This window comes from Squalius cephalus, assembly GCF_949319135.1.
Source record: "Squalius cephalus genome assembly, chromosome: 5".
Lineage (NCBI taxonomy): Eukaryota > Metazoa > Chordata > Actinopteri > Cypriniformes > Leuciscidae > Squalius > Squalius cephalus.
Genome location: NC_137126.1, coordinates 40,919,002 through 40,946,817, shown reverse-complemented (window position 1 = coordinate 40,946,817; position 27,816 = coordinate 40,919,002). Strand labels below are relative to the sequence as shown.

General features: G+C 39.0%; 1 protein-coding gene across 20 annotated transcripts in view; it reads left to right on the top strand.

Annotated features, from left to right (window-relative positions):
• The window catches only part of fbrsl1 (fibrosin-like 1), a 315,258-nt gene that overhangs the window by 226,791 nt on the left and 60,651 nt on the right, over positions 1 to 27,816 (top strand). The window contains exon 1 of one of the 20 annotated variants that reach the window (XM_079871212.1): positions 26,249 to 26,279. The exons of the other annotated variants lie outside the window; for them this stretch is intronic. Within the exon in view, the coding sequence (XP_079727338.1) occupies positions 26,259 to 26,279 (21 nt within the window). The 5' untranslated portion in view covers positions 26,249 to 26,258. Of the gene's footprint in view, positions 1 to 26,248; positions 26,280 to 27,816 lie in introns of those variants that run through there. 20 annotated transcript variants of the gene reach the window in all.

Here is a 27,816-nt window from a genome sequence, read left to right as displayed (position 1 = left end):
GCACAGAGCTGCGTCCGCGGTGGGTTTTTTTAAACTGCTTTTTTATTGATAAAATATGGGGTGAAAAATTGCGCGGGGCTTATTAGGCGTCCCGCTGCACTGCCGCTCAGCTGGCCAAGCTGTTCACTATGGCCTCTGTCCAAACACGCTTCCATAAATTTTTAGAAGCGCCTTTAAATCTACGAGATCCTGGCTTGTTAAGCCCAACCCACACTCCTGTCCACCTCCCTTTAGTCTCCTTCTCTCCTTCCCACAGGCCTTGAATCCTCAATCCTAGCATCCAACACAGATTTTTTTCTCTCTCTCATTTTAGGCTTTTCACTTGGGCTTTTTAAATGTATTGGATGAAAGCTGTTGTTGGCTTGGTTTTGGAGATGGAATACGAAAGAGCAGGAGGATAAAGCAGGGGAGGTTTGGTTGGGGAGAGTCCTTCTTTTCAGGCTTGTTATGATGAGCCAAGCAGCAATGTTTAGCTCCTTAACAACTTAATTCCTGCATGATTTCATTAGTTGTCGGCACTTCCTGAAGCGAAGCGAGGAACTAGGGTGATTAATCAGATACATGCAGCACTCTCTCCTATAGCTACTAATCGGAGACTAAAACAGACACATGGCTTGGGCGGAGAAATTTTGACTAGGTGTGAATGTTCTCTTTGTTGATAATTAGATTACAGGAATAGTACTGAATCTGTAAGACTGTAAGTTTTACACTTTATGAACGGCAGAGTGACTCTATAATTGTAGTTATGTGGGTTTTGAGTTAATATTAAATTATCACTGACTGCTTTTGTGCTCTGTGTTTAAGCTGAATGAGTCAAAGGTAGAAATAACTGCATTCATGTTTGTATGCGTCTAATATTGAAAGACTTAAAACGAGGACACATATTTGTCTCTACAAAAAAAAGAGACAAATATTATAAAGTGTTAGATGCTTTAGTTAAAAGTTCAAGGATGCACCAAGAAAGGTTAGTATTCATTCCACATTTTCCAATTTCAACTTAAAAAGGTTTTGCACGTAAAGAGAAGAATAGAGCTTTTGAAAATGTACACTTACATGAGGCCTTTAAGGGTTACCTATAAATGAGGTTTTATTCTTTTTTTCTGTCTATCTTTTAAAGGGGTCATGACATGGATTTAAAAAAAAATTCTATGTTCTTTGATGTTCGCTTATAACAACAGTGTGTTTTTTGTTGTTTTTTTTGTTTGTTTTTTTTGCACATAAGCGATCATATGTCCACAACCCTTATTCTGGCCCTGTCTGAAATGATCCACTTTAAGAAATTGAACAAGCATCTACATATTCTATCCAGTGTAGACAGGACACTGGTTCTATTTCTTCTTGATGCAGCACAATGCTCATTGTGTAGACGTATGTGTGTCTTCTAATAATTTAATGCCAGTGGGCAATGATGTAAAACTATTCATTGATTTATTGTTCTAGAGGTAATCATATGCAAATAGTATTGCCTGTGTGACATCACAGATCCCACAACATCCAAAATGAGCCATTTTTAGAGCTTTGTTACATAAATGCTATTTTGATATATTTATAATGAGGCGGGTGGTTTAAGCTATAAAGCTTGCAGGAGGTTTTAATGTTGCAAAGATCACTTACATGTCAAAAGATCAAAGATCAAATTTCTCATGTCATGACTCCCTTAAGCAATTTATTTTATTTGAACGTTAAACTCAAACTTTGACAGTTTTGAGAAAATGTAAGCTTGAACGTACTCATAAACGGCACACATGCTCCAGAGCTGGAGGCAGCAGAGAGGCTGATTTCAGCTGTTAGAAATACATGAATTTGAAGTTGAAGTTTGGGGGATGAGGGGTTTGGTTATGTGTGTTCCCTTTTCTGTATAATGTGAAAAACAAAAAACCTTGATCAAAAGAAAGACATGAATAAACGGGGTTTGGCCCTGTCTCAAATGGTGCACTTCATATGCACTTACGGTCTTGTGGGCTAACAATGGCCGCCACATGCACGTGATTACGAAGTCTACGAAGTTTAATAACTGTAGGTTTCAGAAGGGTGCTCACGAGCGTCCCCTCTGCTGTCAAAATGCGCTTTCGATCCACGCTTTTTTGTCAAGCCCGCACTGAATCGAGCTCCGCAGCAGAAAGTCAAAGAAAGTGCAGACTCGTAAGAAGACAGTGGGGGTTTAGGGTGCCATTTGGGACAGGGTAGAGGTCTTTGCGGGTTCTAAAATCTGTACCCGACACGAAATGACTGACGAGGTTCAGGCTTTATTAAGCTTATATTCAGAGAATGAAATCCATAGAGAACTGTAAAGCAGCGCGCAGTCCTACGTCACCGGACTATTTGCCTAATCTTCACAGTACTTAAGACCACGGTGGAAACACAGCAACATGTTTGGGGGGGGGGAATTTCCTGGGACAAATTGTTCCGGGTAATTTCGGTGGAAACGCGGCTAAAGTAACTAAAACCCACAGCTTCACTATTAGTAGAGAGACGCTGTCAGGTGCAATTCACTCGCATTCGCTCTCTCTCACACGAATGCATTCATATAAATGTAATCTTTACTGTGCTACTTTATCTATATCTGATTTAGAACAAGCAGAAATCTGTGAGAAATATAACAACTTAAAGACAAAAGAACTGATAAAAATAAGCTGTTGTGTAGGAGCGCTGTCTAATATGCCATAGCTGTGCACAAGGCAACCCACGTTCGAGTCTCAGGTCGAGGTTCAGGCTTATTTGTTCGTCATTGACGTCATCAGCGACTAGTCGACTCGACTTTCATCACATAAATGTCAACTTAAACAAAAATCTTAATTCGTTCAAACCCTATTGCATGTAGAAGCACGGATTCAGAGAGACCTTATAAAAAGTGAGACAATAATGTTTTCATAGAAGTCGTTGGACCCAAATTTGCGCTAGTCTCGTGTCGTATCTCGGGTTTTCGGATCCATGTGGATCAGTGAAGACCTCTACTTTGGCTGGTTTAACCCCTACTTGTAGATGATGTAACAACATCTTTCCACATTCCACTGCCATTAAAAATATATATTTATTGCAAGATACACATAAATAACAATATATAAATGCGTGTGTGTGTCTGTGTGCGTGTGTGTTAAAATATTATATCATTGAGGTTTTACCAGTGCTGAATAGCTTTCTCCAGGTATTTTAGACCTCCTTAAGCAAAACAATTACTCTGTGCACCTTTAAGGTCAATGTAGTGCGTTTATAAATCTCATTGGAAATCTACTTTATCCAGAGGTATTGTCAACCCTGACCACTGCTGAACATTGATATTTATTCTGTAATATCCCTTTAGCTAGCTACACCAGATCATCATCAATAAGTGCTGTTACGGCTGACAGGACATCGAATAACAGCCGACAATTTGTCTTTGTATTCCTCAAAATCTGTCCCCTCTTCTGTTTGCTCCCGACAGCTTAATGGACTAATTTGTAAGTGTGAGAAAGGATTGAGTTATTGGATGTGTTATAATTTGACAGAGACAGGCCCTGGTGCCTTTACCACAGATGCCTCCTTTTCCTTTTGCACTTCGCCTATTGTGCCTATCCTTTTGTTTTTTCCTTCCGGCTGAGGATAGAGAAGAGGGAATGGTGGATGAGTTTTGAAAGATTGTTGATGTTCCCCAATCAATTCCTCCCTCCATTTTCCCCATCCATATTACCTTCATGCTAAGCCCAAAGGGGACTTTTCGTTTCCAGAGCAGAGAGTGTCTGAAGCACAGGACACATGGAGGCTTCTGGGACTGTGAAATGAATGGAGAACGGGATATAGAAGAGAGCTTTGAGGGCTATAACATGAGTTATTTATCAGGTTTGTGTGTTAGCGAGTGAGTGAGGAAAGAAAATGAGTGAATGAAACTCGGAGTGCACTCAGAACTAATGCAGTACTTGATGACTCGTTGGATCCATGCACTTTTAGGAAGTGTAGGCAAAGAGCAGGAAGAGCATTAATACAAACCAACAGGAAAGATGAATGCACGGTAATTTTCTACCATGGGTTACAGTGAAATGTGCCACAAAAAGGGACTCCTGTGATGAAATTGTACATAATGAGGGAAAATTAACACATTCATGTGACCATTTGTGCAAGCTTAGAATAAAATATGTGCCGGAGCCGATAGCCTTATGGGCAGCACTCCGACATGTAGCATGGTTGCACTTCGGGTGACCCAGGTTCGAGTCCCGGCTCAGGTACCTTTCTTGTCCTTCTCTTTCTCTCCCACTTCGCTTCTTGTCAGTTTGGACCATCTCTGCTTGTTTGCAATGCAAGGGTAGATAAAAAACTGTTTGTTTATATATATATATATATATATATATATATATATATATATATATATATATATATATATATATATATATATATATATTTATATTTATATTTAGGGTGCATCAAATTTGAATGGGAAATTTTAATTTCAAAATAACAATTTGGCTGGCATTGCATTTTGTTCCAATTAACATAAAAATGACTTTTGCAAAGTTTTGAGGAATTCCATTGAGAATTAGGGGTGCCACCTAACACATGAACTTTGGCGAAATTTCGAAAAATGTGCAATTTTTTGTCTAATTGCCAAAAGGTGGACCTGGAAATGTTGAGTACAGTGACCTTTTATACAGTAACACGTTCTATAGGGTTATCAAAGTAAAAGTTGTTTGTTTGCCCTTTGGGCAACTTGGGCATTTCTCAGAATTCAACTTTCAAGATTCTCCATTCATTTGTCCTATCTGCAAAATGAATGGAGGTCAATGGGACATGTTCACGTAGCCTTACCCTGTTAATTTACTGTAACAACTACAATGCTACACTCAATACACATGAGACATCTACAGTGGGGAGAACAAGTATTTGATACACTGCAGATTTTTCAGGTTTTCCCACTTACAAAGCATGTAGAAGTCTGTAATTTTGATCATAGGTACTCTTCGACTGCGAGAGACGGAATCTAAAACAAAAATCCAGAAAATCACATTGTATGACTTTTAAGTAATTAATTTGCATTTTATTGCATGACATAAGTATTTGATACATCAGAAAAGCAGAACTTAATTTTTGGTACAGAAACCTTTGTTTGCAATTACAGAGATCATACGTTTCCTGTAGTTCTTGACCAGGTTTGCACACACTGCAGCAGGGATTTTGGCCCACTCCTTCATACAGACCTTCTCCAGATCCTTCAGGTTATGGGGCTGTCGCTGGGCAATACGGACTTTCAGCTCCCTCCAAAGATTTTGTATTGTGTTCAGGTCTGGAGACTGGCTAGGCCACTCCAGGACCTTGAGATGCTTCTTACGGAGCCACTCCTTAGTTGCCCTGGCTGTGTGTTTCGGGTCGTTGTCATGCTGGAAGACCCAGCCACTACCCATCTTCAATGCTCTTACTGAGGGAAGGAGGTTGTTGGCTGTATATATATATAGTACAGCATTCTCTTGGCTAACACTGTATATGTTTTATACTGTATATATTATGTTTTTGAGGAGCGAAGAAGTTATAGTCTAGAATTTGTCTTCAAGTCATAGCCAACACTATCTTAAATAGCCTGAGCGTATCACTTCATCTTTAATAACATGAGATTTTGGCCAAATGACAGGAAAAAATGAGCGCCCTTATAGTTACAATAAACGTGTTAAACTTAAACCTGTAAGTTGATGAAAACGTAATGTGATGCACTTACTGCCTCAGATGCGGCTGTTCTAATGACAGACAAAACATGTATGTCCGAAATTCCCAGAATTTGCTGGTAACTCCATTTGAGCTTGATTTTGGTAAAATGTTAATAAAAAGACACATGCAAGTGTCTGACCATATATAAAGCCACAATTTCAGCTTTGAAAATGCAGTTTACATTTACAGTGTTTTTTCCATTTCCTGAAAAGTAGCGTTTTTGGAGATACGAGGTTTCCGCTTTACATCGGCGATATATAATATTTCCTCTGTTATTTGGGTGAAATTATTAGTTTAATTACTCTTTAAATTAAAGTAACATAGTTACATTTTACTTACTCAAATAAGTGCTGAGCAATATTAATTAATGACTTGTACTTACTATAGAGTTACAGTTAGGGTAGAGTTTGGTTTAGGGTTAGTTACTTGTAATTATGCATAATTTACTGTTATTACTCCAGTAAGTACATGTAGTAACTTGTAACTAGGTCACCTTAAAATAAAGTGTTACCATTAGTTTTCACGTCTTGACAAAACTATATTATGACATAATACAATGTAAGTAGCCTTAAACCCATATTGCCTAAAACTCATCAAATAAGCATGTCATATTTCTATGTCTATATGCTTACAATAGCTATTTACATGAATACTTACTTTGTTACTGGAATAGAATGGAATATGAATGCTGCTTTGTTGTAGTAAAGCTTAGAATTTGTTTTGTGTTACGGTGATATGATATTATTGAAGCAATTTTTTATGATGTAACGTTAAGGGTAGAAAAGGGCACATAGACATAACCGCTGTACAGTCCATGTTATTGCATTTAAAATCACTGTTCAGTATGTTCTCACTGGTCCATCAGGTTTAAATGTCTTTTAAATCTTTTTCCAGTTCAGGGACCCATAACATTACGATGAGCAACTGCAATTCAGACAGATTGTTTCATAAGGTCACTTCCTCTCCACTGCACACATCCAGAGTAAGCCTCCATTGTCTGATTGTGCAGTCGTGTATGTGTGTTGTAGTGAGAGAGATACTCTCTTCTTTATTTTTCTCCACTGTGCTGGTTATTACCTCGGCTGTAAATATTAGATGTTCCTGGAACAGTGTCTCTCCTTGTTAAGCATGACCACCCCCCCCCCCCACACACACACACACACATCATGCCTCAGGGTTAATAGTAAGAACATAGAGCAGGCAGGAAGACCCTGTGATGGTGACCCTTGTGAAATCTGTAATGGCTGGTGTATATAAAGGTTGCACCTCTTGGTAAGGTCGCTCAAACCAACGGTCTGTCACGTACATGTCATATTTTCCGAAGGACTGGCTTGTGGGTTTGAGATGCATGCATGTGTAAACCCCGCATCTCTCCTAATGTTGAATGTTTCATTTGTGTTACTAGTGGCACCAAATGTAATTGCAACAATAATGTTAATATATTCTATTTTTTGCAAAAATGTACAAATATTACATCTAGATATCTATCGCATGGCTATGTATCCAAAAAAAGCATCCAATGCGTTCACCCAAATTGAGGTGCTTACTGTTTTTGTGCCACATGAATATTGCTCTGATTGCATCTAAAAGCCAGTAAATCTTGCTGAAGTTACTTAATGGTTTGACCTTATGATTTTTTGTATTTAAATATGATGATTGTACATTTGTAAATGAGAAAGGTTGTACAATGTTTTTTTTTTTTAATAATGGGGAAAAAAATAATGAAAACAGTTTGTCAATATTACTATATGAAGGTTCACTAAAAAAAAACTTTTTTCGGTGTTATAAAAAATACCCAGGTGCATCAATACATAAACTGAAGAATGTTCTGAACCTTCGAATTCTCAGACTTTTTAGAAGAACTGAAAAGACCTTGGTAATCATTCGTTTTGAATTTATAAATTGAATGCTCTCTATAGAGAGTGTAAAAGTCTCTTATCCTTTTATCTGTGGCATAATGTTCTGTCACAAGAGCGTTTTAACTTTTGAAATAAAGTAGGCTAAAATTACGATCCCCTACAAGTGTTTAGCAGTGCTACAACATTGGTCAGTTGGAGTAATTGGCCAATTTTGCTAGGTTCTTGCTACAATTATAAAAATTATGTGGCTATATTTTATAGGATTTCTGGAAAAAATGTGAATCTGGATGCTGTTGTTCAGTATAAAGCAGGGCTTACAGTATTGTCTTAACAGTACTTTGGTATTAGATGTTCAGGTATTTGAGGGAAACAGACTTTGTAATGAATGCGCCATAATGGGACAGCAAGTGCTAACATAATGCCCTTTATTGTCTGCCATACCAAATGCACTGCCGTTTACCCAGGGCGCCATCTCAGATTCTTTGAGATATGTTCAGTCTGGCTGTGGGCCACTGGTATTGATGCATATCTGGAGCTACAGACAATCTCCTTGTTGTGCGGCAGTCCCAGCTTTCAGTGGGTCAACGAAGAGGACATATAAGCCTCTGGGCCCTCGGGTATTATGGTCGCATGAGAAGCCCTGGACTATGTGCATAAAGTAAATGTCTTATTCTGAATTCACTCGGTGGCCTTTTATGAAATGAGAAGTTGGATATTGAGGTATTTGGCTGATGCTACTATTTTCTGCCAGAAAGCACATGATTTCATTCCATTTTATTTATAAATTCCTGTGAACATTCATCTTCTTCCCATCAATATGATTACGTCCGCTACTGTTCCCCTGTACTGTTATCTGAAAACGTAGCACCAAAACCTTTTTGCTTTTCATGTGCACTTTATGAATTATGTGCAAAATTGGCATTTTATTTGTATGTATGTAATTATTGTAAAATATCACATAATGGACAGTGTGCAGTTGCACCAGCCATATTATACTAAGCAGTGGACAAATTCGTTGGGACATTTTTACTAAATGTGCATGCAGCCTCTCTCACCCTGCACATATTCTTTTTCTGAAGGAATTGTGAGTGGTGCTTTCCTGTGCAAAACTCATCACCATCATGTTGGTAGTTGCCAGGGTGTTGCTATGCCATTTATAAGGTGGTCTACAATACGTCATCTCAGAGGAATAGACCACATTCATTGGGGTATGTAAGGGTTAGGATTTGGTGTTTGACCTTGGGTTCTATACTAATCTATGAATTTTAGAAGTGATGTAAAAGACTGATCACAAATAAATTGCTGTTTGTGCATGTGCAGGCGTGTGTGTGCGAGAGAGAGAAAGAGATACGCACAATGGTGGTGCATTATGGGTAAAGATAGAGTATACAAGGCTGTAGAGATGGGGAAAGTGGCGTAACCAGCTCTAGATTGCTAGTGACAGGCTGATACTTCAACACTTACGGCTGCAGCTTTGATTTAATCACAGACCTGTCATTTGTTATTTGTCTGCCTCTCTCCACCAGAGCTGAGCCTGATCAACGGTCCCTTCCCTTGAGTTCCACCCCCCCCCCGTTATGTCTAAATCCTCCATACGAATTAGCACCTCCCTCTGTGTGCTGGTGAGGGAGTTGATCAGAGATGGACTGAGAGGAAGAAAACAGTGGATTTGGGCGAGCAGAATCCGCCCGAGGCCCACTAAAGATCATTAATAGGGCCGTCAGAAGCCTTGCCAGTTGGTTAGCTTCTCATAAATAAGAAATGAATTCTTCCGCACCTTCATTAATAATGACTGCTGTAGCTATTTTGTTGCAGTGTAACCTTAAAGGAAAAAGAGGGGGTGGACGCTGGGAGGCCCCTTATTCTCACTAGTAATATGATAAGACAGGCCGCCAAATTAGCAATGAGTGTGTGATACCAAACCAGAGTCAATTACTCCCCGAGCCGAGCGGAGAGTGTGTCTCACACAAGCTTGGGAAGGTGGCAGGGGATGCTCAATGAAACGAGCCATTTTAAAATCCTGCATTTTATAGCTGGCAGTACTGTTACAGATAATCAGGATTTCACTGTCTTATTATTATTGCATTCCTCTAAGAGTGAAGGAAAAGGAGATGGTGTGAACGATCTCGCCATTTCCCAAAGTCCCCGAACAAGAGGTTAGGGGCTTGTCAGGGTCAGCGGGTGGGTGAGATTATTTTGGTTTAATTAGGTGAAGGGGATGATTATTTTATTAAGGCTGTGCTAAGCTGTCACAACAGCAGCAGTGAATGAGCTTCATTAACCCAAAGCTAAAAATCATTATTCTGAACCAGGCTCAAACCCCAAGACCTGAGAGACTAATCAAAAATGATCTGATCTCGTTTTGTCCGGGCCCTTCTTTAAGGGCCCATTTAACTATGTTTCACTTTGATCTCAACAGCCTTCGCTTTTGCTTAAACCCTGAAGGTACAGACAGTTCACGATCCAAAATCTTTGTTCAGACTTTTTTTATTCATCTTTGTTTCACAGTGTAACACACTGTCTATCTGTCTGTTATATGTGTATAAATATAACGCACTGCTATTCAAATGTTTAAGGTTCGTAAGATTTCATCAGGGATGCAGTTTTTTCAGCAGGAATGCATTAAATTGATCAAAAGTGACAGTACAAAGATGTCCTTTTAAGGGTACTGCCCCAGTGACAAGCTGTTTTACCTCTAAAGGTACCATTTAAAAAAAAAAAAAAAAAATTCTGAGAGTAATGTTAAAGTAACTTGATATTAACACCACTACAGTTACAGTTTTTTGCAAGAATCTGTTTGAGGTTAGAAGTCTTCAAACTGTGTTGATTGGTCATTAAAATAACAGGTTCATCACAGTCTAGAACTGAAGCTGTAAATGCTGTCTTGTTGAGTGTACAAACGTTGTATCCTAGTGTCCAACTTCATGTGTTGATAGTGGAAGTTAAACCAATATTGGTAGAGCTCTGTTGTTGATGGTTTAAAGAGATTAACATTTAGGCTAATAAAAAAAGAGGGTATCCTTTATCTTCAACCTTTTCTCCTTCTTCAGTTCCTTCATGTGACCGTTAATACTACTGTATCCTCTGCAGAGACAGGAAGCTCAGGCAAATAATCATTTTTGCCACACCTCTGCCTTGACCACAGAACTAAAACACTCCAGCACTCTTTCAGAAACCCCACCCCCTCCATGTTCTCCATTATTCCTTCTAGAAGGTGTTTCCACTCCCAAGAAGCAGTCATTGTGTTGATGACTAATGGAGTCTCCCAGAGGAAGTCAAATCTCTGCTGCATGCTTGGAGCTGGTTGACTTTGCCTTGCTTTATGATATGTAATCTCTGGATAGAGCCGAGGCAGGGAGATTCATGTGTATGACTCAAGTGCATTTCATCCCGCTCCTAACCTCTAATCGACTGCTTTCAGCAGCTGGTTCTCCTTAAGGTCCTGGAGATGATTGCTATTGTTACAAGCAGACCTTGTGTTTCACCTCTGCACTCTGAAATACTGCAGTCGTAGTCAGACATGCAGGTATACAGTTATATAACGTTCATGAATTAGTCCAAGAGAATGCAGTCTGATGTGGAAGATAAAACAGAATTCACATTTACATTTCTACATTTGTTGGACACTTTTATCCAAAGCAACTTGCGGTGCATTTGGATTATGCCTTTTATCAGTCTGTGTGTTCCCCGAGGATTAAACCACTGGTGTTAGCATTTCTATACAAGATAATAAATCATGATAGGCTTTGATATTAATAGTTAATCTTCATATGTATATATTTATAATTTTTAATATGACATTATCCGTGAAATGCAAAAATATAAATAGTGTGGTGTTTTTAAAAAAAAAAGGTCAATTTTGATTTCATATCATCTTTAATTGTATATGTATGGGATCTGCAACATGAAATATGAGCAATACTGAACATGCTTATACATATTACATCCATTTTTTTTTTCAGAATATGATGTTGTTTCCAAGCTCTGGCTTTTAAACCTGGAAATGTTATAAGAATTGCACAAACATGATAACATCCTAGCAATGGTTGTGTACAAAAATATTGCCCGGCAGGCTAGGAACTTGATTAATTAGTTCAATTTTTGTAAGCCCCAGCTGCTTTCTAATTGGTAATCCACTGTAGTAGTCATTATCTAAAACCTCTTTGCTGTGCCACAATTTAAGCTCTAACTGTTGGTAAACCAAGAACAATTAGCTCTCAATAAGCTTGCATACAAAATCACAAACCTTTTGTTTCCTGGGGAATTGCTTATTAATATTCATGAGGTCCATCAACAGACCTGGTGAAAAACATGCCATTGTGCATCAACTAAGCTCTTAACTAGATTTGGTATTACTGTTATATTCAGAGCTACTTAATCCGGTAGCATAGGTTTTTTTTTGTTTTTTTGTTTTTTTCTCGTTTTTTTCCCGCCTCCAATCTCCAATTATGAATGATCACCCCCTTGCTTGCTGTCATCTGCTTGTTAAGACCAATATTGAAATCCTCATGTGGATTTATGCAGTGAGATCTGCAATGGAAATCAGGCACATCTGTTTGGAGATGCCGGTCTGGAAAAGAGCGATTGCTTCTCCCAGAGGATCAGCGGCGGCATCACTTCTCAAAAACACCAGCTCGTCGGTGACAAGTAAACCCAAATCATCACTGATGTTATTTATTTTCAAATGTTCCCCGCTTGACAGGCGACATCTTGTTCCGCGCCCGTCCCACGGGGCCCTGCGTCTGTGTCTGACGTGTCTGGCTGACACCAAAGCAGCGGGAAGTCGCCAGAGACATGTTTGGGAATTTGTCACAATCCCAAACACACATGCGCAGCGAGGTTGTTTACACACCTACGGATCTGTCGAGACGACTGTTGCAGTTGTCAGTGTTTGTGGCAGTGCGGTTGAGGAGTCCCGTCGAAACGAGACCGTGATTGGATTGAAGAGATGTAAAGGTATAAATCTCGACAGTGAAATAACGAGGAGCGAGCGGGTGGTGGGAGGTGCAAATGTAGGCCACCTTTCACATTTATTCAGGTGATTTCTTTTTTTAGGTACTTAAAATTAAATCAGCTTTCGTTGAGTAGGCCCAATGATCCAACCTCTTCTGATTTTTACTTCTAGATTTTGTTGAGGGAATGCTAACTTCTGGGTACATAAATACATAAAATGCATAAAAACAACAGCAGACGAAGATGAGAACAACAACAAAAGATTCACAAGGTCCAAAAATAAACCTAAGAGGATAAACCAAAGATAAACATCTACAGGTCAAGTGGAGAAAAAAAAAAAAAAAAAACAGTTGTAATGTGAATGTGTCAAATGTGCCTCATGGTCGGTGGATAAACATGAAGAATTATATTATAGCCAATCAGGGAATTCGGGCTATGTACCGGATGGAGTGTTCCACTCATCGTGACACTGTACCAAAACAAACTATATTGCAGGGCGACAAAGTCACTGTTGCCACATTTTGATCTATTGCAGTACACACTGACTTCCCTGACTTTCACATCTTCAACAACTGGGTCGCTGCTAGAGAAAGCGCGTGTGTGTGCGTGTGTGTCTAAGAACCAGGATGAGCGAGTGAGCGTAGCGGCAGGTAAACGAGGCGTGAGCACAGGGTCCTGCTCCCTGAACGCAGTGCTCGTCAGACAGTCCATTTGTCAAAGCGCCCCCGCGGAGCTTTCCAAAAGGCCGTGTCACTTCCAACCCCTGCCGGGAAACCCCACGTCTACATCCAGGGTGGAATCATAGTATCTGGATTCTAAGAAGCATAAAGAATAATATGGACCTCATGGAGGATTGAATCATGCTCAGTGTCGGTTTGCAGTTGCTGGCATGATATAAAATAGTTTGTTTAAGAAGCATAAAGAATAATATGGACCTCATGGAGGATAGAATCATGCTCAGTTGCTGGCATGATGTAAAATAGTTTGTTTTATAGCAAAAACTAGATCAAGTTTATTGCTGCATCTGTAAAACTGTCATTTGTTTAGTTTTTAAGGCCTAAAATGGGGAAAAAATTCTAAATGTATCTTGACTGGGCTTTGTTCTTGCTATTTGTGTTGTTTCATAGGTTTCTGCATTGTCATTGCATATCAAGTGGTACTGTCAAAGATTTGGATTGTAATTTCCTTGACCTTTTCTGTTAAAAGTAGGTACAGATACCAAACACTTGTAGGGTAATGATTCCTTTTTAAAACAGGAATTAATTTGATGCATCACACTCCTCACTGTGTGTTTGGCAATTCCTAGTAGCTGTGTAGAGCCAAAGTGAGTATTCCTCTCCTCTTCCTCTGAGCTGTCCAGCCAGCGCTCTCAGCAGAGACTCATTTATAAAGGCACTCCGCTGGCCCAGTCATGCACTGGTGCTTTGGACATCACTTCACTCCACTAATGGTCTTACTGGGAGAGGTTCTGCATCCTGGCCATCCATCAGTGTGTCAGGATAGGGTATGTGGAGATACTTGAGTGTTTTAATTTCTATGTTTCTGTGTTGAGAGAAAGAGAGCTTTCAGAGTTTAAGATCATTTTGGGAAATGGAGTGTTTCCTCATAGCTGTCTGTCTGTCTGTCTGTCTGTCTGTCTGTCTGTCTGTCTGTCTGTCTGTCTGTCTGTCTGTTTGTTTGTTTCCTGAAAAGCATTGAACAAAACTGTGTGGTTGAACTCCGGAGGGTTGTACCTCCTCCTTCAGGACTAACTGCATTGTTCTGTGTTTCATCAACTGTATTGTTAGGAGTACGCAAAGAAGATTTCCACCTGTTCCCACCTAAAAGTTGCAGTGTGTAATTTCTGTGCTATTAATGGCACCAAACTGAATTGTAAAAACATTTGTTGTTTCCAAACAGATCCTAAAACTCATGCTACTGCTCAAACAAATGGAGCAATGTTGAAAGGACCGTGTTTAGGGGAAATCAGCTTACAACTGATTGACATTTAGTTGTCCCTCCACGTTAAACTGGGATGGAAGAAAATATTTGTAACATCTAAAAATGACACACTGCAGCTTTAGGAGACAACACAGTCAGTCCTCCAAAACTGCTGTTTCGTTTAGACTCAACCTTCTCCTGTCCTCTCCTCTATTGATTTAGCTCTGTAAACATGTACAATCTCTCTCTCTCTTCCTTGGCCTTTCTCTCACTATGATGCACTTCTCGTCCTTGGAAGCTGTGTGTGTGTTTGGGCAGAGTTATGGTATAAATCAGATGAAAGGTATAGAGACTGGGCCTGCAGGGTTGTGACTTCCTCTGGAGAGTACTGCAGCTCCAACTGAATAAATGGGAAGTGAAATGGCATATAGAGCCATAAAGTGCTCAGACTGAAGACCAGGCCACCGTACTCTCCGAACGAATGAGATTAGATTTACACATGCAACCTTCGGATTTAGCAAGCTTACACTTTGCACAGGTTTTGTGACTCTGTATGTTATTGGGAGTTTCATGGTCTTAGAGATACTGTATGTGAAATTTGAAGCAGTTATTTAAGGGAACTGCTATCGGTCAGTATGATTTTTATTTTATTTCTATATTTAATTTTTGCAATTACATTTAAAGATAAATTAAAATGGAAAATAGTTATTTAAAATTGCGGTAATATTTCACGACATTACTGTATTTACCTGCAGAGTGCGCTTAGAATAAAAAGGTTATCTTTATAGTTATCATACCGCAATATATCATAAAAGTAGAGTAGTCCATATGACTTCTTGCGAGACAGTCAATGATGCCTGGTAAGAACAAAGTGTGCATTAGATTTATTATACAATACGAGACAATATTTCAATAGTGTTTTTGAAATAGAAATAGACTAATAAATCTAATGGACACATTGTGTGTACCAGGCATCATTGGCTCTTGTGTCTCGTAAGTAGTCACATGGACTACTTTTATTATGTTTATTTGTCATTTTTGAAGGCTAAGGCTGTGACGAACTGCTTTTTGCCAGTGTTCCTCCTTTGTAAGTCGCTTTGGGGAAAAGTGTCAGCTAAATGCATAAATGTAATGTATCATCTAAATTTTAGCCTGTGTTCACATCTGTTTTGAGAGAGCAAGAGGTAAGATGAGAAATCAGACCACCAGGGGACCCAGACTTGAAGCTGTTCAAAAAGCAATTACATGAATGCTTTCTACTTCCTGTTTTGTGGGATGTTACAGACTTCCAGACAGAGAAAGAGGGAGCGGATGGGGTAATAAGGGCGAAATGGACACCATAACATTTTCAGACATACCCTAAAGGTGAGGAGGGCCTCTCTTATTAGTTAAAGCACAAGATTTATTCCTTTATTCCTACCGTGGCCTTGCTTAAAAATAGCCTTAGTCATTTCCATGTGTGACCCCAGGGGGGAAAGGGTTGACAGGGCCTTTCCAGACCTGTTAGCCTCCCTGCCCAGTTTAAGAGGCCATTGACAAGGGCTGCCGGGACGGGGGGTCTGCACCCTCTTGAGCTCAATTGGTTAGAATCACAGATGGGTAGCTCCTCCGAGCCTCTCTCGATATGGAAAGCTATAGAGCAGAGGGTGTGCGGTTTCCATGTTCCTCAAGGAGGAAATAACTTAGCCTCCAATTAAAGGTTTAAGATGTTAAATAAAACTCTGATGCTTTTTAAAACAGCTGGGTTAATGCTTGTTTGTCTTTATGATCAGGCTGCAAGGGAATAGATTTTTCTTGTCCTGTTTCTTGTTAGGTAGGTTATGGTAGCTTGTGGTAGTGTGCAGTGGTACATTTTTCTGCTGCTTTTGCCATTTTCTGTGCATTATGAAAGCATCAAGATTTATTACTGTGTAAACACTAAGAGAAAACCTAAGATAGGTTTTGCTTTGGAGTTTCACGGATGTTGCAAAGCTTTGGTTACTGGGCTGTCTTGTGTTTCTGCACACCAAGGGCCACAATATCTACACTTTTCGGAGCTAATAGATATATAAAAACTAATTACAAACCAAAGAACAGTGCACAGATGTGTTAGGTCCATTTAAACTTTAAAACCAGATTTTAAGGTTCAAATAAGGTGTTTGTCTAAAACACTATGGCTGTAGTCACCCACTCACATTTGGTCGCACCTTCGGCAAATCTTTTTGCGCAAAACTTTTTCTCATTTTAGTACTTTTTCTAAGGTCACTAGCATGTTGGCTTGGCTTATTAAAATACTTTAATGTGAACATCAAAATTAAAACTACCACTAGACTATCCTGTCTCATATTTATATAAGGAACTAATTGAAAGTTTTGATTTTCCACTTCATGTCTTATTTAAAAATAGGAGCCCATGCAGATGGTTGTCCCATGACCATCAAGGAATGTCATGACATTTCCAAGGTGAACATTAGGTATCTCAGGAATTTTCAACTGTGAAAACAGTCTGATATTTTCCTAGAGGGCATTGGTTTGGGGAAATAAACCAATAAAACATATACATTTTCTTCAGCACCTTTAATGCAAATGTTCGTGAACACATAAACCATCATACATGAGGGGAAGAAAGCTCTTTGCAAGGTCACATTTTTTTTATTTTATCAGAGCTGTGGTTTCACATATGACCGATAACGTTTTCAATCCCCTCGAGCACAGTCAGATGTCGACTGCTGTTTTTTTTCTTCCTTTTTTCACGTGCGTATCAGACAGGCTTAATGCCTCCCAGCGTGGCTGCACTTTTTAGTGTGTTAGAGTTTAAATAACCTGTAAAGTGTATTTGCTGGACAGCTAGGCATTATGTGACTCTCCCTAGGCTGCTGACAGTGAGTGAATGGGGTCATACAGAGTGGCAAGAAAGAAAAACAATTATGTTTTGTTTAATATTTCATACCATGGATAAATTAATTAGATATTTTTAGTTGGTATGAGTGGAATGGGGTACAGTAGTGTGATATTTCTATAATCAGGGGTGCACATAACATTTTTGGTCTTGTTCTCAGGGGAGAACCTGGGGTTGTTGCTTGGTCCTCACATTTTCAAATGCATTTTTTCCTTAACCCACCTCACGGGAGGAACAAATTAGAGGGATGCATAATATATTGTTAAATATTGTTATCTGACTATACCTACATCCAAATAAAAAAAAGAAAAAAAATCGAGCACACTTTAAAATAGTTAAATTTTTATCAGGCAGTAGGCTAATATGGCCTAGTCGAGTCTATGCAGACTGCTTGTTATTATCAGAGATGGCAACGCCGGCGAAGGAGGTAACTTTACGTGACAAACTCAAAAAAGGAGAATTAAAAGGCAATTTTAAAAAAGAGAATTATTGCCTCAAAAAAGGCAATAGAAGGTCATCCATCCATTTTTCCCCCCAAAACGCTATAAATCCATCCTTTTTTTTATATATATATTTTTTTTTTAAATTGATGGTTTGTCTTTTTTTTAAAAGTATTTTGTCATTTATGAGGAAAAAACAATCTTACATGAGTGACAGTTCTCCATTACGGACGTGACCACTCTGAAAGCGCCGCGGCACTAAAAGACTTTCAAACTTTCACAGAGACCTCAAACAGAAAGCACAAAGCCTTTCTTTAAAGCGAATTTCGTTTTGTACTAATTGTATCTTAATTTTAATCCATGTTTCATTAACCAATTTCCTGGTTTTAATAAATAAAAAAAGTAAATAGGCTATCTTGATTGTTTAGGCTATTTTTTAATTATAGCCTAAGTGTAAAATATTAGGCTGTGTATACCGACATGGATCAATTATTAATATTAAATTTCATCTGTCTTTTGTAGGCATAGGCTAGCTGATGGTGCACCAACGAAAAATCCTAAATGATGTGCCAAAATGCGTTTTCTATTAGGCTACAATGAAAATATTGTACGGTCAGGTTTGCCGAAGTTCGTTTAATTTAGGCTATTTATTTATTTAAATCATTTATTTATTTTTGTCCATGTGCGCCGATCGGAGACGGAGTTCACTGCTGATATTCTGAGGTAAGAGAGTTTTCTAGTCTCGCGGCTGTCATCAGCAGCGCCTTGCATTGCCCAATCAGCGGATGGCGGGCGGGTGCGGTTTTGAAAATTGGTCAAAAACGTTGGTGCGGATGGATGGCGGACGGATGATGAGTTTTGCGATGCGGTTGCGGATGAAATAGCCCATCCGCGCATCTCTAGTTCTGAGGCCTATCCAACACCACAGATTGCGCACCTATCTATCCCCAAATCTTAGGTACGCAAATGAGGGTTGCGGCAATTCATCTGGTACACATTGTTTAATTGGGTAGCGCATGCGCACCACTTATGTGCATCCCTGTCTATAATTGTTTTTCTATAATCTGTCTATCTGTGTCTTTGTCTGTCTGTATCTATCCATCTAGTCTCTATCTATCTATCTATCTATGTATCTCTCTATCTATCTCTGTCTGTCTGTCTGTCTGTTTGAATTGCAATTCCTTTGAATTCTTCTTCCTCTTATTCAAATTTTAATTGCAATTCTGCATCCTGTTTGCTACCTCATTTTAAATGCAGGACAACCCTAGTGCAACCCTAGTATATACATAAATTAGCTATAGGTTTTGTGTTTGCATCTATAAATGAATGTATTTGTGGGCTGAGGTCTTTTAGTATGTATGTTTTTCTCTTTGCTTTTACATTCTGTGTGTGTGTGTGTGTGTAGTCTCTGCACATATTAATAAAACACTAGTGGCAGGCATGCTTGTCTGTGCATTCGGAGCTCTGGGTAATACATTATGGAACAAAGAAACAAAGGACCAATATGAACTCAGTGTAGACTGTTTCAACCCTTGTCTCTTGGGCTCTGTAGCACTAATTAGAGAAAAGGCCCTCTTGCCCTCTGTCCTCTTTATATTCTCGTCTCCTTGCTCATCCCCCCATCCCTGTGGATTTGAGGAGGAGGTTGGCAAGGGCACCCCCCCTTTCAGATGAGTGTCTGGGGTCTTTAAGGGTTGGTCCCACAAGAAAAAGAGGGGTAAAAGTCATGTCAGGCTTGTGTCCAGATGGAGGAGGAAGGAAAACATGGCCGTGGGAGTGATTTATAGAGTCTTTTCTGGCAACGCTAGCATGCAAAAAGAGGCTAATCCATATTAGCTGCACAAAAGCATAGCAGATTAACGGGTGTGTTCATTAAAATGCATTAAAACCTTTTGATATGACCTAACAAACCAGAGAAAAAGAAGTTCAGGGGAAAAGAGAATTCCACGCTTTTGTACAATCTTGTGTTTTCAAGATTAGTACTAGTAATTTTCTCTTAAATTCTTAGGAGATGCATCTATGTTGTGCAGTTTTTAAAGGAATAATCCAGGTTCAATAAAAGTTCAAACTCAGTCAGCACCAGTTTAGACATAATGTTACAATGGGAATGCGAGGATGTTTACATCATTTTTTTTTTGTAGTCATTTTAGAATTTTTGTCAACAATGTTGTGAAATTGGGTATCATTTTAAACAAAAACAAAAAAATGTTGGTAAGTGATTACTAACTCCAAAAATGTATACAATACATACGAATACAACTTATTGCTGTTTCCTGCAGAAATGACCATCAGTGGCAGTAAAACACCAACAACCTTTATTCCCTTTTACACAATTTATGATTATTCTGATGTTATGACCTCAAAAAAGTTTACCATAGTGCACGATTTGCAAACTAATACATTTTGACTTTTGCATAAATAAACAGCTCCATATTTATGGCTTTTCTTACATAGAAAACTTGCTCGATCGCTCATCTGCCACAGCACGGCACTTGCGATGTGGAACGCTTGGGCAAGAGTCACAAGAAACGAACTAAAAGACTCATGGAACCAAGCTAAAACACCATTGTTTGCTTTTGTTAATATTGGTTTGGTTAGGTATAGGTATAGTGTAGGCAGTACTTTATTTTCAAATGCGATAGAGCATTAAACTTTTAGCACCACGTTGTCAGATTCATGTTCATCAGATAAAACAATGTAATTTCAGCAGCACTCACTGGACATTTCACTTTGAAAGTGTCACAAAACGTGCAAGAAGCAATGGAATATCATTTTGCTAAATTATCGGCATACAGTAGGCGTGTTTTAAAAATGAGCCTAGCTGAAGTACTACACCCAAGTACTGAAAAATACTAAAATAGGACTGCAACACAACTTCCTGGGCTGGCCCTGTGTGCAGTGTTGTGATCATAATATGAAAGAGTGGAAAGCAGGAAAATTGACAGTTCTCTACCCATTTGATATCCTCTTTTTTTTTTATTCCTTCTAGGATAGCTTTGATTCTTAAGCCAACATCTTGATTCTTGTTAAGCTTACATTAACCGTTCATAGGCTTCAGCGCCCCAGTCAAAGACTCTTTCCCTTGTCTAATGGGCCTTGAGAAAAGAATAGACATACATTTTGAGATGCTAAGTCTTTGAAAGCATCAAGTTAAAGTGCTAATAGATATAAACGTGGATCCTTCTGACAGCGGCAAGCAGGCTTTCTTTGGCAGCAGAGTATAAGATCGTTTAGCCTGCATGACTAGCATCTGCTAATGGGATTTTCTTACAGTAGGTGTGCAATATTGGCCGGGCTCTCTGATTTAACATAAATAGTATTGCAATATTTTGGGGTTTGACTATCACTTAACTAATGCATCAAGCTTTATCTTTGCAGTAAGCAATAAGCATTTTGCTGATCAAGCATCATCTGTGAAATATATCTGTCCAATGGCATATACTCGACTCAGGAGTGGCTCAGCAAGTCCTCCACATAAGTGTCTTGAAAGCATTGTTACTGCAAGCCTCTTAACTGCCTCCATCAGTATTTGTCATGTCTATAACTGCCTCTCTTTTTTGATTTTTTTTTTTCCTTTGTGTACCACCATCTTGATGAGAGGCATCCGCCCCATGCTTCATTCCCGTAATGGCCTCGTTTGACTGTATATCATTTGCTGGGTGATTTAATCTGCCACTTTGCAGTTAATGCACAGAAAGTGACTCAAATTTCATGGCTGCTGGAGTCAACCACTGCTTTATTGATATTAGCGTCATGCTATTGCCACCACCTCTGAATGCAATAAGCATAAAGAGGCTATTCTTCCAGACAAACGTCAAAGGGAATGCGAGGGACAAGCTGTGCATGGTTTGTATGAAAAACTGAAACTTGAATAGGGGATTCACATCCCTGGCATGACTGCTGCTCGCTGCTGATTGAATTGGGGAAGGATAATGCAGCCCGCCTGCAAAGTTGAGCCCTCTGCAACATGCTAAGTGCAGAAAGCTTGTTACACAAGTGTTTATTTTTCCTCATGATTTTTCTTTTTTTTTTAGTCAACACAGAATTTACAGTTCACCTGAATTTGATTAGCTGACCCTGCGGTTTGTTTATGTTGCGTTTCCGAGGTCGACTGGTGTTCCGAGTCTACAACTACGGTTCATAGAGCAGGGCCCTGTAAACAGCTGGCTTGTATTCGGTAATTCGATTTGAAATCTACTGTCGTAAATTTAATTTAATGATCGTAATGTGATATTCCTAACTCAATTCATTTAATTTGCTTGCTGTTGATTTGTTATTCACTGGAGGATTTTTTTTCTTCTTCAACTTTACTTTTCCTTTCTATCTTCCTTGTAAAGCTTGATTTCTTGTTTTAACTTGTTAAAATGAAAAGTGTCTGTTTAATTTCAGTAGGTTTTATATTTGAAATACAACCTGAGTGGTCCACTTGATTATCCCTTGAGTGATGTTTTCCCTACAGGTTACAGTTAGAATCAACTATGTAATAGTTTCCGTTTCTCCCTAAAAAAGATTTTGTTTAATTAGTCTGGTGAATCGTTCACTGAATTAACTCAGTTCATCAGAATGGGTACTGGAACAAGAAGTTCTAATGACTTTTGTTCTGATGATGATATATTTTAATATATTACAAGATGGATCGATGGAATATTATGTGTGTAATATTCTTATTTGTAAATTAAAATATTCCTTCTCAGTAAGAAATTATATATATATGATGCAGTATATATATAGGCCACAATTTTTACATCGATACCATGGGGAAAAACTGCCATAAAGATATTAGTAATATTATCTCATAATTTGGCAGCAGGTATATTAGGCTACTGTCACTTTAAGACCTGACACACGGATCCATTGTACTACTTACTCAACTGTTTACGTTCACTTAATTTTTTGGACATTATTTGTGTGTATTTGACTGTTTAAGTGCATTAACTCACTTTAAACTGAGAGGCTGCTTTATGTGCTTTAAATTATGCACAATCCAATGCCGAATTTCAAGCCCTGTAACACCAACAATATTCATCCGGAGCAAATGAAACGAGTGAATAAGGGAAGGGGGGTTTGTGTGTCAACTCACTGTCGGAGAGATCGTGTATCTGTTCTGCGGAAAATTAGTATTGGAAGCGTTTCAGATATTTCAGTATCGAAATGCATAAAAAGATCAACATCAATCAATCGATAATATATTGCACTTAGTTTATTATTTCAGATTCCCTTTTAAAAGACAAAAAATCTATATACTGTATCATATATAAAATTCAACCCGCCAAACTAGTCAGTAGGACTGTCTTGTATGTATGTGTGTGTATATATGTGTGTGTTTGTGTGTATACATATCCATCCATCCATGTAGATATTTGTATTTTTCAAAAAAATTTGCTGTAGAAAACAGAGGTGATGAAGTCATAGATTTTGAGTTCTAATTGAATAACAGTATTGACATAGTAACCGCTGCTTAGCTGAACAAACTCCAGTTGCCCATCAGAAACCAGTCCTGTGCTAATGCAGCCTCCAGTGTAACCACGCCGTTGTTTTCCTGCTCTTAAACCTTCCACACGTCTTTTTTTCTTCATCCCTTACTTTTCCTCAAGGGGGCTTATTATACACTTCTGGAGCTCTACGAGGAGGCAGGGAAGCTCTCAGTGGGAAGCCTGAAAGCCCAGTTTGCGGCTGGGGTAAGTCTGCAGGAGCATCTGCTGCCCGCGGCTGGGTTGGAGCTCTGACGCGTGGGTCTGGAGAACTATTCCGGAGTCGCTGTAGTTCAGATGAATGCCAGCGGATTAACATATCTACTAACACGGTGGAGAAAGGCAGGGTTGCTGGATGAAAAAAAAAAACCCTGCAATGCTTGTGTCCGTATTCAGATCTACTAGCGTGAAATGCCGGAGCATATGGTAGGCGAGGGGACACACGTGCTGCAGCCAGATACATCACACTTGATTTTCCTGTCTTTCTGTGTTTTGTCTTTCCCGTTTCTGCCTCTCGGTCTTTTCAACTGATTCCATCCCTCTATCTGTTTGTTTTGTCCCTGTTGCACTCTGCCTCTTCCCCTCATTTGTGTCAAACGTGCATGCAAAGTGGCTTATGCAAATACTCATGTACACAAGGATGTAAAACCATATGGATCCCTCGTAGTACGATAAGAGATGGCACACAGCACGTACCCCACGCACACGCGCACAAAGAAAAAGACATTTCTCAGTTCCCCTCCCCTTTTTTTTTCTCTCTTCCTGGCCTGACACAGCCCTTGGATCTATTCCCAGAGCTGACCCCTTAGTGGGGACATTGATGTAGGCTTGCTAATGATGAGAAATGGAACCATAATGCCGGCTGTTAAACCTCGGGGGCGCACAACAAATGTGCTTCAGAGACCCGGCATTTGTCTCTGAATAGATTAGGTCCTAGCTGTGGTAACCTTATATTTAATCTTTCTACCTCTTGCTCTACCTCCCTCTCTCCCTTCGCTGGGCCAGTAGCTGTTCCTCATGATAAATAATACTTTATCATCCTCAGCCACAGGCGCAGCCAGACTGCTTTAACTGTTTCCGTTCCGTGAAAAACAATGTGATGCTTTTGTCTTTACGTGTGTCATAATGTATCCGCAACTGGAATGACGATGCTGGATCTATAGCGTTTTGTTCCACATTTACATGCCACGCAAGTCCCATGAGCATTTTACCTGGGCATCTAATTTGGATGTTCTCCATATGGAATGATAGCATTCCAGCCTGCATGAATAATGTGAAGAATTTAGAACACATGTTGTTCAATTGAGTCCGCCTCGTCGCCTTGTTAGTGCGTTCAGTAGTAGGAAAATGAGAGCAAGTTATATTAAGTCTCTCTGAGGAGGTTTTTTTTTTTTTCATCCAATCATTGTGAACACCTTTTTTCTGTGACATTGTTCTGAAAGCTCTCAGAAAGCGAGATCATATCCTTGTTATTCTCCTCAGAAAAAAAGAGCTGCAACGACACGGAAATCTGATAAATTGGCGCCACAACATATTAAATTATCAATGCACATGAAAAATTCATTCTAGAATGCCTTTCACACTTTCTGAGTCAGTGCGCAATTTACTTTTATCTTGTTAAGGCAGGGAAATTTTATTATGGAAAAATAATGCCACTGTTTTTTTTCTCTCCCTAGACTCTCTCTTTCGCTCCTAGTTTCTCTCTCTGATCCATTTTAAATGGTTGCAGTAATGGTGCAGAAAAATAGGATGAAAATGAGAAATCGCTCATGAGTAGTTATAAATATTCATGTGAACGATAACTATGTTAGGCTGCTTTTCTGAGTTCTTTTCTGAGTCTGTCCTCACCACAGAAATGTCTAGTCTTGGTGGTTCTTGCTTAGTCTCAAAAGTTCTTGCAAAGGTCTAAAAGACTGAGGTTCTGAAACGTTTACATTTCCAAACGCCGTACTTGTCGAGTGTGCATTCATTATGAAACACGGTTGGTGGAACGTGTGGTATAATCTCGCGCATTCTTTAGCCAACAGGCCGAGCGACTTCAAAAAGTATAATTTTGCAGGCATGTGGTCAAACACTAACCAATGATTAAAGAAAATTTGTGTACGCGCTTTGATAAATCACTTCCTGTATTTGCAGAACAGAGATCTGGAATGGCTTCTATCATGGAATTTCAGATGCTGATTTGAGTGATTTATAGCCACAATTTTAAATAATGCTCTGTGCCCCACACATGTATTATATATTTATTTATTTGCACACCAGTTAAAGTGAACGTCCTTTAATAACGCATTTTCAATAGGCTAAGTCTTTCCAAACACACATATCCAAACAACTCATTTAACTCTTCTGAATGACACAAACAGAAGACATGTAAAGTAGATGCAAAGGTGTTTGGGAGAGTACAGAAGTGACCATGTTGACCTCATCTGTCAGCGTAGAATTTTTTTTTTACCATTTACATTATTTAAAATGAGGGAAAGTGGTAGGAGGTTTAAAAAAGGACAGGGAATTTAGAGACATGCATGTGATTATCATTATTTACATAACCAAATGTTGTTTTTTTAGTAGAGCATAAAAGGAGAAATGTCTTGCTCTTCCTTTTTCTATACAATGACAGTCATCTGTAAAGCTCCAAAAATGAAAAAAACACCATAAAAGTGGTTCATATGGCTACAGTATGTCCAAGTCTCCTGATGCCTTATTTGTGTGTTCACTGATGTTCTCGCCCTCTAGTGATTTGATTTAAGTTGATTTGAACTTGTGAACCAGATAAGTCTGATTTCATGATCAAATTGTTCTTTTGAGCTGGTTCTATCTAATGAGCCAGTTGATTCATTTCACAAGTCTGACTAATTCGAGTGCTAGTCACGTGCATATCAATAAATAACGGCTTAAAAATTGGTCTGTTCTTCATACAAAGCTATTGTATGTCTTTCAGAGACTTGGAATACATATTTGTGCTTATTTGTTTCGTCCTTAAAGCGTAACACATGTGGAAACTATGAATTCATATATTGAAAAAAAGCAATGACATTTCTCCTTTTCGCATTCCACAGACGAAGGAAAGTCATATGGTTTGGAATGGCATGAGGGTGAGTAATGACAGAATTTTAATTTCTTTAGTGAACTATCCCTTTAAACCTTCCTCCCTTTATGCTGATCTGCCATGTTTGGTGATGCAAATTGCTGTAACTTGCCCAAGGTGTTCCATCATCAGAGGGGCATAATTATCTTCGGCAACAACCAATATTGGATTGTTAAGCCTGAGGATGAGATGCCCAATGAGGCCTGCACTCTCTCTCACTCTCTGTCTCTCTCTTGGTTGAGCTCTGACAGATGAATCTACAGGGAAAGATAGCTGAAAGGCAACCTGAGGCAACTGGAGCGTCTTTCCCTCACTCTGCCTTTTTTCTCTCTTTCTTTCTCCATCTCTATCCCTAGCTTGGTCTCGCCTCTTTCTTTCAGATTTTGTCTTCATAGCACTCAGAACGTGTGTGCGTCTGATGGTGCTTTTTGTTGCAAACGAGCTTGCACTGTGATTCATTCTTTCAAGCTTTACATGACTTTGAATTTGCAGTTCTGTCCTTCATTCCGTAGATCTTGTCTAAAGTTAAAATCGTTCTTCTGTCATCAGATGTGCCTACGGATCTATGGACATATTTTCCAAGAGTTCAAAACCTATTATTGTCTCTGTGGTTAGTGCCATAACATAATTTTGCATCTTCACGAACATATTCTATGCAGGGAACAATGATTCACAAAGATACAGTACAAGTTTGTGTTTATTAGTGTATTATCACCCTTGCTTAACTCAAAGACCTCAAGTCGGTGTTGGCACCGAGATTGAACTTTATGAATTATATTTGTATGATGCTGTAGTCATTTACAAGATTTAATTGATATTCTTCAGTGCAATAAACTAATCAGGATAAAAGATAGCATGACATTTGTTACATTGCCTGATTCATGATCTCTCCATTCCATGTATTGTTTTTCTCTGAATGCCTGATGGTTTTAATAGGAAGTGTGTAGGAAAGGGGATGACCTATAATCACAATCAGCTGCAAATAATTACAAGCTTTGCATTCCATGCAAAAACTTCCTAGAAGTACCGCAGACATTGCATGCTTTATGGAGCAGTCTACACTATTTGTCCACTGGTCAAATCAAAACAAGAACATTGTTTGGTTAGTTTGCAACACTTTTTTAGTGTTTGAAATATGCCATTCATTTGGCTCTTATTAAGGCCAGCCGCAGCTTGAATAACTTGGTGAGAAAATGGCTTTGATTCAGTCAAGCTGTATTACATTGTCTGCACAGTTTATAGGTCAAGCCCTCAATAAAACACAAGATGTGCAATACTTCTTTCTGAAAACATTTAGGAAATTATTCTCTTTAGAAATGGTGCCCTTTACTCTTGGTCTTTGATACTTTTGCCCATTCATTTGATTTCACTGCTCAGCAAATTTGATCTCACTGAATTGACCCACTTGCAGAATAGATTCAGACTTATCATTCTTTTTGAACACAGATTCAGAAACTGTCGGATCCCATCTCATCTGGTTGTGAAAGGATGAAATTGTCACAAGGGCGACACCTCAATAACTGTGCTTTTGAGTGAATATTTCA